Consider the following 10,913-nt stretch of genomic DNA (forward strand, 5'->3'; position numbering starts at 1 on the left):
CAACAAATATCCCTACACAGTGTGTGATTATTCCTTGAAGTAGAATCCTAGAAGTATTTAGAAATGCAAGGTTAAAGTAATATACCTTTTACATTTTGATAGATTCTCAACAAAATACCCACTAAGCATTGTACTGTTACTCCCTTAGACTCTTTCATACAAGAATTGGTGGCTGTCCAACCTCTGCTTTCTTACATTTTGGGGTTTAACTGGGATTCTTTTGGAAGAACTTACCTTCTCAGCAGTTCCCTTTTGCACCTCTATAGTCTTGCAGGTAGTTTGGTTCTTTTAATTTTCATAGTCAGTGGAAACCCATCTGACAATATATCTTAGAGACCTGTCTCTCTGAATTCAGTTAGGAGCTCCACCACTCTTAACAGTTTTACCTTGGGAAAATTTTGTAACCTTTCTGAACTGTTTCTTTATCTGCAAAATGTTTTAATTATAGTATCTTCCTAATAGAATGTCTGTGAAAATTAAATGGGTTACTGTATACAAAGTTTCTATCATAGTCCCTAACATGTAAGTGTTCAATAAACATTAACTAATATTATTTTTATTATTTGCTTTATGTCTCAGAAATTCCTTTTTATTTCTGTTCTACTAATGATATTTTCCCTAGTTTTCCAGCACTGCTCTAAATGTTCTCTGATTTTTTTCCTTTCATTTAATTTGGATTTTGAGTGGGAAGGAGGTAAATGGATGTGTTCAGTTACTCTGACAGATCCCAGGGTGGGATATAAATTCCCTCTTGGGAGGAAATTTGCCCTTTTTTCCATATCACAGTACATGCCATGTGTCTTTGCTCCAAGTGGGTACTCAATAAATATTTGTTTAATAGTTGATGGGTGGTTCCAAAAATAACGTAAATAGTTGCTTTGAAATATTTAGAATCCTGAGACATTTTCAGAATGGTTACTACACATCCCAGTGTCACCTTCTTACCAAGTCTTCCAGAGGAGAAGATGTTCCTGGGTGAACAGGAATGGGTTTGCCATTACAGGAGTCAGTGACGTTTAGGGATATAGCTGTGCTCTTCAGCCGAAACGAGTGGTTGCACCTGGACTCTGCCCAGAGAACCTTGTACCGGGAGGTGATGCTGGAGAACTACAGCACCTTGGTCTCGCTGGGTAAGGAGCCTTGCTTGTCATGGAGAGTCTGCCGTGGGAGCACTTTAGAGCTCCCTCTGAGGTTCAGAGTCTGCAGGTTTCTATCCTGTGTGCCCCTGGGAAAGGAAAAATCGGTGTAGAATTGAAAGTGTACCTGTTTGTTGTGATGCCCTTCATGCTGCTGTTCATCCTCTGCCTTCCTCCTGCCCCACCTCCTGATCAGTTCCCTCCTATTCCAATGACTAGAGCCCAGTTTAGATTCTGAAAAACATGTAGGACTCACATCTTAGAGGGATTCATAGCCAGGGCCCTATATTGTTTCCTCCATCCCCCTAAAGGCCTCAGTCCCCCTCAGGAGTGCTTATGCTGCCTTCTCTGCCCTATAGGCTCCAGTTAGTTAGTTCTGGGGTTGCTCTTCATGCCATTTGTTCAAACTCCATTTCCTTACTCATGAGCAGGGATTCCATTTTCAATGCCAAAGTTGATCTGCAAGTTGCAACATGGAGAAGATCCCTGTATGGTGGAAAGAGAAATCCCTCAAGATACCTGCCTAGGTGAGTAAGTGACTGGGGGGTGGGCACAAGTGTCTTTATACATGAGCAGGTCATGAGGAGTGCTCTGAAAACTTCCCTGGAAATTCTGAGCCTTATTGAAATGCTCAGGACCCCTTGACAAGGCTCCTTGGTTGTAATGGTTTTCTTTGCATCAAGAAGGTCCTTGTATTGACATCTTCCTTCTCATACCATTCCCTGCATTCTCTTTCCCTTTCCCTTTTTTTGCAGGCTCATTCATGTTATTCTACCGTCTTTGGCCTCTTGGTCTTCATGGTTTTCTTTCCATCTGCGTTAACACATGTTCATGTCTGATAGATATTAAATACTTTACACCTTCTGCCATATTTTGAATTTTTTATAATTTTTTTCATTTCTTCTACCACCCACACATTTCAAAGTATTGTCAACATTCCTTTGTCTCTGATTTCTTAACATTTCCCTTTTATTTTCTTGGAGACTGGGTTGTCATCTCCCACTATTATATTCAATCAGCTGTCATTAACATAACCACTGTAGCCTTTCTAGTCCAGGGGTCAGCAAACTTTTCCTATAAAGGGCCAGATTGTAAATATTTTGGCTTTGGGGACCATAAGGTCTCCGTTGCAACCATTTAACTCTGTGGTTGTAGTGCAAAAGCAGCCAGAGACAGTACTTAGACGAATAGGTGTGGCTGTATTCTAATAGAACTTTACAAAAACAGGTAGCAGCTGAATTTGGTCCAGAGATCCATAGTTTGCTGACCAGTCTTCTAGCCTAGTCTAATCTAGTTGGTCTTTATCATAAAACTGTAGGTTGTCAGGATTGGAGGATCACTTAAAGATGATCAAATTTATATACTTCTTTTTATATCTGAAGAAACAGAGTATCAAAGATCTTAAAGTACTTTGGTCACAGAGCTAGAAAGCTGAAATCTGATGAAAGAAACCTAAATAGATCCCCAATGTCATTTCTATTCACCATAGGACATAGATTTGCCAATATTTTGCTTCCGTCTTTGTGGCTTAACCTTTAATCTATGATTCTTGCTTTTGTTAACATCTTTTTTTCACTCTTCTCTCAACAAATAGTTTTCAACTTTATTAAAATACAGTTTTCTACAAATAAAGAGTTAGTAAGCAGTGCAGTATAACATTCAAGATCATGGTTTGAATTTAGACATTCCAAATTTCACTTTACCACTACTTACAAGTTTTATGAGCTATGGGAAAGTTACCTACCCTCTCTGAGCCTCTCCTCACCCACCTTCCATGCCATCAGCAAAGTGATCTTTTTGAAACTCAGGTGTTAACCCTATACCTTAAGGGACTATATTGTTTCTCTGTTATCCTTGGAGTAAAGTAAGATTCCTTAATGTGACATTAAACCTACTTCATAGCCTGTCTCCATATTCCTTTATGGTCTCATCAATGGCCACTTCCACTTCAGATCAGTGTTCTGGCCATATCTGTGTACTCATTATCATTTGTGTGTTATTCCTTCAGCTTGAGTCACCTCTTCCACCTTATCCACTGGAAGACTACTTATCCTTCAAGATCCATCTGTCTACCTAAAATGCCACTCTTATCTGTAGGTTTTCCTTATCTTTCCTACTTCCCAGTCAGCATTAATTTTCCATCATTTGTGTTCATATATCACTTTCTACATACCTTGAGCACATTTATTATGGTATCTATCATGATGAATTATAGTTATTGTGTTTATATTTATTAGTATTAGGTATTTTTCTAATAAGATTGTGCATACTTAAGGGAGAGACCAGGTCTTTGAATTTTGTGCCTCTAGCATCTAATATATTGGCTTTAGTAATATTTTTAAAAATTTTTCAAATTCAATTTTAATTGAATTGAGTTGCCTCTGTGATTAACTCAGTGCCAGTGAGGCTCAAAGTACTCAGTCCAGCCAGATCATTGCAGCTACATTATTTTTCAGATTCCATTCTGTCCTTCCTCTGATCCAAGCTGTTCAGTTTACCAAATATGACCACTTTTGTCTTATTATTATCTGTCTAAGAACTTATGACACCTTCTGTTATCTAGATTTTTCTAAATTCTTCTACTAGTTATTCAGTAACTCTATATTTGTCCTCACTGTGCTTAACCAAAATTTTAACTAATTCCAACCTGGATTTCCTTCTTTAGTCAATCAGCCTCCCCTAAATAGGTTTACTTTCCCCACAGATGACTTTGACAGGCCTTCTTTCTGACTCACAGGATCCTCTTTTCTTTTTCTATTGAAATCCAACCCATCTCTATTGTCCATCTTCCTTCATACAACCATTCTTTACTAATATTGTTGATATTTGTATCTTCATTCTCTGAACCTCAAACCTGAATTATGCAGTTGAGGCTTCTCACATCATGTAGAAATGAACTATTACTGTTTGGCCATTTATTTATTTCATATTATCATTGCTGATTATTCAGTATTTGTTCAATAAATGACTGATTCTCAGGAGTCCAGTAAGAGAAGAGAGAATCTCTTTTCCTTTTCAAGGTCACCTGACCTTCAGAATAACTTTTGCACCTCATTCCCTGTGCTCGTTCATTTTTTTTTTTTTATCTAAGACATTCTAATTGTGTACTTGTCTTGTACACAATAAGGAATTAACAAATCATCATAAGACATATCCACTGCTCTCCTGGAACAAATACTTGAATTATTTTCACAGACTTTATATATATGTTAAGTAATTAAATATTTTGAAAATGTGTTTTGAAATTCTAAGAAAGAGGTGGATTATTTAGGCTTAAATAATTGAGTTTCTGTAAGTAAATGAGATTAGAGTAGTAGGGTAAGTTTCTAGATGGGCAGGGAAGGTCATATTGTGGGAAAGGATAAAAAGAGAAAGTACCTTGGTTGATCCTTGAAAATCCAAACTGTTAGGTTTTCCATGGATCATTAAGAAAAATCTATATTTGTATACAGATTTATAGCCTGTATTTCTTGTTCTTATTTAATTTTAATAAAATATATTTTAATACTAAAGCTGGATGGATTTTATTAACATAAATAATCTATATTTTACTTAAGTTGTATAGTTTATTTAAATACATACAATTACCTAATTACAGTGATCTAATTTTAATCTATTTTCAATTATGGATTGATTAAAGTAAGCTAAGAGTTAACTCAGAGTTTCTTAGAATCAGCTCAAACTAAATCTTTTCACTTAGAATCAGATCTGAGCTTGGAGCTTGGGCATACTTCAGAACTTCACATCTCTTGTAGACTTTCATTATTCTCTAAAAGATTCCTACCTTTACTTCTCTCAAGTGGCAGTGTCTTCACTGTCACTGTTAATTTGTCCACTGTATTCTCCCACATTCCTTAACCTATTTACTTCTCCTTCCATTCCATTTTGTTTTTCTCCAGATTCAAGTTCATATTGGAGATCAGATGGTATCAAACCTCTTTTATATGTATCATTGCCAATGTTTTTGTCCCACTGATGCATATTTATCTCTTCCAGCAGAGGAGCCATTAATTCTTCTGATTTATTCCAGGTTTCAAGACATGGCCTGAAATAGAAGCATTGCCTCCTGAACAGGACATTTCTATAGAAGAAACATCTCAGGGAATAATAAAGAAAAAATCCATTAAGTTTGGTCACTTGGATGTCACGTTTGGAGAAACTTTGGAATTTGAGGGCAGGAGACAGCAAGAGCAACAGAAAAAACCTCTCAGGCAAATGATGGCCTCACACAAAAAAACCATCAGTGAAGCTGGAAACCAGACAAGTCTTGAATTAGGGAAAGGCTTATTTATAAATACAGTTCTTGTTAGACAACAAAGTGCTCCTATAGAAAGGATACCCAATATATATTATACTTCTGGGGGAGATTTTAAACAGAATTTTGATCTAATGAGGTGTTTCCAGATTTACCCAGGAGAAAAAGCTCATATTTACAGTGAATATGGAAAAAGCTTCAACCAGAGTCTACATCTTACTGAACACCAGAGAATTCATACTGGTGAGAAACCTTACAAATGTAATGAGTGTGGGAAAACCTTCAGCCACAGATCATCCCTTCTTGCCCATCAGAGAATTCATACTGGAGAGAAACCTTACAAATGTAATGAATGTGAGAAAGCATTTAGCAGTAGTTCAACCCTTATCAAACATCTGAGAGTGCATACTGGAGAGAAACCCTATCAGTGCAAGGAATGTGGTAAAGCCTTTAGCCAGTGTTCAACCCTCACTGTACATCAGAGAATTCATACTGGAGAGAAACTCTATAAATGTGGAGAATGTGAGAAGGCCTTCAATTGTAGAGCAAAACTTCATAGACATCAAAGAATCCATACAGGTGAGAAACCCTATAAATGTAGTGAATGTGGGAAAAGTTACATCCAGTTTACATCCCTGGCTGAACATCAGAGGCTTCATACTGGAGAACAACTGTGTAAATGCTTGGAATGTGGGAGAAACTTCACTCGCATCTCAACCCTTATTGAACATCAGCGTATTCATACTGGACAAAAACCATATCACTGTAATGAATGTGGGAAAGCCTTCAACCAGTATTCATCCTTTAATGAACATCAGAAAATTCATACTGGGGAAAAACTTTACACATGTGGAGAATGTGGGAAAGCCCTTGGTTGCAAATCTAACCTTTATAGGCATCAGAGAATTCATACTGGAGAGAAACCCTATCAGTGTAATCAGTGTGGAAAAGCTTTCAGCCAATATTCATTCCTAACTGAACATGAGAGAATCCATACTGGAGAGAAACTCTATAAATGTATGGAATGTGGGAAAGCCTACAGTTACAGATCAAACCTTTGTAGACACAAAAAAGTTCACAATAAAGAAAAACTCTATAAATGGAAGGAATATGGGATCAGAGAATTTCTTAGAGGAGAAAAGTCCTGTGAGGTTTAATTCATCTCTCAAATAATTTAAGATTTTTCATTGGAGAATAATCAGGAGAATAATAAATAGGGCACAGACTTCTGATAGATCAAGTCTTTTTTTCTTCTTCTTCTAGAGAAAATAGTTACCATTAAGTAATGGTAAAATTAATCAACGAATATTAAGAGCACTGACTTGTCAAATTTTATAAGAACCAGTAAATTATAAGGTTTCTAAAAACATAAAAATTTTAAATTCATAGAAAAATGTAAAAGTCCTAAGTTTAAAAAACATGAAAATAATGGAATGTAAGTTTTATTTCCTTCATTAGATTTTATTCCTTTCTAACAGTAATCTTCAATATGAATTTTCTTTTAAAAATAGTCATTGAGTTATTAATAACGTGAATAAGTATGGAGCCTTATTGTCTCAAATGGCAGACAGATGTAGGACATGCTTTCTTTCATAAAGAGAAGCTAAAAATAGAAAGGACTTCTTTAAATTTAGATTTTCACATGGAAATAATCAAGCTCACTTTTTATGAACTGCCTCACCAGCAATCTATACTTATACATGTATCCACATAAATGTGTATGTATGCATGTGTATATATACACACACAGAATTTTGGATTATATGTATATTTTTCCCAAAAGTCTTTGATGATTAAAAAATGTGGTTTTATTAATTTAGAATTTAGTTTTGAAAATTAAAATTTTGCCCAGTGGTGTCTCTTCCTTTTCCTTATATTATTTTTTATATGATATGATTGCTGAATAGTCTTTAGAAGTTGGAGTAAACTGAAACAAATGGAGAGACTGTCATGCAAATACTCTCTTATAGGTTGCAGAAGGGATATATTTCCAGAATCTGATTATACACCTGGTAGCTCATTAGAGCCAGGAGAGATTTTAATTTAGTTTATTTATAGCCTTTCATTTTACTAATGAAGAAATTGAGCTTATTGAGTAGCGTTAAGACTAGAATCTAGGTCTTCAGTTTTCTGTGGTAATTTTAGGTTCATTTCCAACCTCAAGTCCCAAGAGTCCAAGTCCCAAAGCTATTTGTTTTGTAATTTAATCAGTTTTATTTTTATGTTTGATAAGTTCCCCCTGACTTTAATCTTAATAATTGACTTAAAATCATGTTTTTCCTTTTTATTATATGTCCCTAATTATACCTGCTGTTTTAGTAACTGTACATAAATCCTGAAACCCAGCTGAGGTACGGATGGTGAAATTGCATTTGGGGGTTTCACGTACAAGATTGCCTTTTTGTTTATTTTTGTTTACACATCTTTTAGGACTTCTTTTGTGTAAAGTGATACATGAATATTTTATTATTAAACATTCTAATCATCAGTTAAAACTGGTTATCCAAACATTTTCCGTGTTTTTTAGAAAGATTTCATTTTCCCCTGGGCCTACTTCCTCCAATTTTATATTTCACTTTCACAATTGGTATCATTCAAAAAATTGTTCTAGTAAAATTATTTAGAACTCTCTATCTGAGAAAGGTTTTAGAATTAAACTCAAGCATTCAGCATTTGACTTGTCTTAGCTCATTAGAAAGTGTTCTCTTGGGAATTCCCTGGTGGTCCAGTGGTTAGGAGTCAGTGCTTTCACTGCCAGGGCCCTAGTTCCATCCCTGGTCAGGGAACTAAGATTCTGCAAGCTGCATGACACGGCCAAAAAAAGTGTTTTCTTATATATTTAAGTATATTTATAAGGAAAATGAAGATTTTAAACCCCAGTTTTTAACATCATACAGAGCCATTTGCAAGATATTCTAGATAAAAACATATTTGATTACCCAATAGCAGTGACCAAACTTAGTACGAAGATTTTGGTTTCTAAATGCCATTTCCCACTAAAAGGAACTAGGGCTCCTTGGAGAAATGGCTGATTCCATATTTGGAACATGGAAAATGTAAGGTATGCCTGGAATATTTTTAATGAAACAAAGCACGCAGAGACTAATGGGATAATGTCAGAAGGACCTGGGGGACAATTTAAAGGAGCTCCCACAGGTCAAATTTAGGACAATTTAAACATCAAAAAGAATAATCACAGTAATTGGTTATAACATGTTAAGTAAAATAAAATGAGCCTATAATGAAAAAATAGAGAAAAAAAAGAAAAGCTCTTTATGTACTTATTTGAAGAATGTCATCGTTCATTGTACATGGAGTGACAGATTTAGAAAAACCACCATCTTACAACCCTTACTGTAATTAAATCAGGCATGTTCAATGGATGGGGAAACCCTATTAGGTGAAAAAAAATTAACAAACATTATTTACATGATGTCAAAAGATCACAGATACCAATTGCAAAGGAAAGATATGCCTTTATAATGGAGAGATCTGGCTGTCAAACTTAATTTCTCTACTAGTGGGACAACCTGACATGTGACTCGTGACAAGATGCAGTATGAAGTACACATGATCATTGTGATGTATTCTTGCCAAAAAAATTTTGATGAAAATCTAATTAAATCTCTTATCTAGACTGATCTTCCTGTCACAAGAAATACAAGGAATAGAGGAACAAGTTGAATTACATAGTAAGGAATTAAACCCAGAATGTGAGTTACTACACATGACAGCTTGTCTGGACTTTTCAAAAAGCCAATGTAATAAAACAAAAAATGGAGTCTTCTAGATTAAGACACTCGAGATATAACCAACTGCAAGGTGTGACTCTTATTTGGGATCTGATTCAGAAAAATCAGAACAACTGTAAGGACATTTGGGGGGACACTTGGGGAAACACGAGGATAGAATTGGTATTAGATAATGTGGTATGTTTAATTTTCCTAGGTATAATGGGGGTATTGAGGTATAAAGGACAATATCCTTATTCTTAGGAGATGCATGCAAAAGTTTTCAAGTTTGAAGAGTCATGATGTTTGCAGCATATTTCAAATAAATATGTCAAAATTAGTCAACTGTTGTTGACTCTTTGTGGAGGATATAGTTATGTTCATTGGTCATTCTCTAAACTTTTCTGTATGTTCAAATTTTAATTAAAAATTGAGGCAAAATGTGATTGGAAAAGTGATGAATATGAAACTTGCAGTCAATATTCTTCCTTTGTACTTATAAATTTCCTGTTTGAGAGTTTATCCCATATGGATATAATCATTGGAAATAACTTTGGTTGGTTCTGGTTCCACCTTATGGAATAAGCACACACCACCTTATATCTCCCACTAAATCTGACTAAAAATCCTAGAGAATGCATGGAGCCGCTGCCTGAGGATCCTGAAAAGTAATGGTAGCAGGCAGATTTGGGAAGGAAACCAGATTTTGAAATAAGGCCAGTCTGGCACTCCCAGACATTCCAGTGGTGAGGACACTGGTGGTTGAACAGACATCTAAACCTCTGAGGGAGGAGAACCCTTATCTCTGGTCAGAGGAACTGTGGGCCAAAAGGTTGGAAGAATCCCCACTGCTTTTCTTCTCTCACTATCTTTTTGCTGCTTGGACCTGGAGGTAGATATATCCATTAGGTGTGTACCAGAGAGGAGAACCTAAAGCCTTGGTATTTTAACCAGAAGACCAGGAATAGAAGTGGCCCCTGGGAGCTGGAATGTGTCAGAGTGGTGACAGAAAAGAAAACTCAGGAAAGCCATCTCATAAAGTTGTGTATATAATCCCAGACTCACCCCCTGATCTGGACCCAGAGTCTCATTGAAAACGCACAGGATATAATGCAGAATTGCACAAAGTATAAAAATCAGGAAAATTGCAACAATTCATCAGGAAAAAGAAAACAGGCACTGCCCCAAGATGACACAAATGTTGAAATTATAAAGTAGGTGTTATAAAAATGTTTCCAAAAATGTGAGCATTCTTGAATGGAAACTTCAAAATTCTCAGCAGGAAAATAATATATTAAAAGGAACCAAATGGAAATTTTAGAACTGAAAAATACAGTCACAAAATTTACCAAAAAAAAAAAAAAAAAGAATCATTGGAAGGACTTAGTAGCAGAATAGAGATGACAGGGAAAAGAGTCAGTAAACTGAAGATACGTTGACATATATCCAAACTGAACTAGAAAGAGAAAAAAATACATGATCATATCAATTGATGCAGAAAAAAATTTTGACAAAATTATCCATTTATGATAAAAACTCAGAATATTACAAATAAAAGAGAAATTAACCTAATAAAGGACATCTACCAAAAACTCACAACTAACATCATGCTTAATGGTGATCAAGTGAATGAGATTAAGATCAGGAACAAGTCATGATGTCCACTCTGAACACTCCTAACTGACGTCATACTGGAAGTCCTTGTAATGCAATCAGGCAAAAAAAAAGCATTCAGTTTATAAAGGAAGAAATTAAATGGCCTCTATTCAAAGATGACATGATTGTCCCAAG

The 10,913-nt window shown here is 35.6% G+C and overlaps 1 protein-coding gene across 1 annotated transcript in view; it reads left to right on the plus strand.

Annotated features, from left to right (window-relative positions):
- Positions 1–10,492, plus strand: part of ZNF879 (zinc finger protein 879) — a 57,649-nt gene extending 47,157 nt beyond the window's left edge. Inside the window, 1 exon segment of the mRNA XM_067732548.1 lies at positions 5,573–10,492. Within this exon segment, the coding sequence (XP_067588649.1) occupies positions 5,573–6,548 (976 nt within the window). The 3' untranslated portion in view covers positions 6,549–10,492.
- The last annotated feature ends 421 nt before the right edge of the window (positions 10,493–10,913 follow it).

This window comes from Pseudorca crassidens, chromosome 3, assembly GCF_039906515.1.
Source record: "Pseudorca crassidens isolate mPseCra1 chromosome 3, mPseCra1.hap1, whole genome shotgun sequence".
NCBI lineage: Eukaryota > Metazoa > Chordata > Mammalia > Artiodactyla > Delphinidae > Pseudorca > Pseudorca crassidens.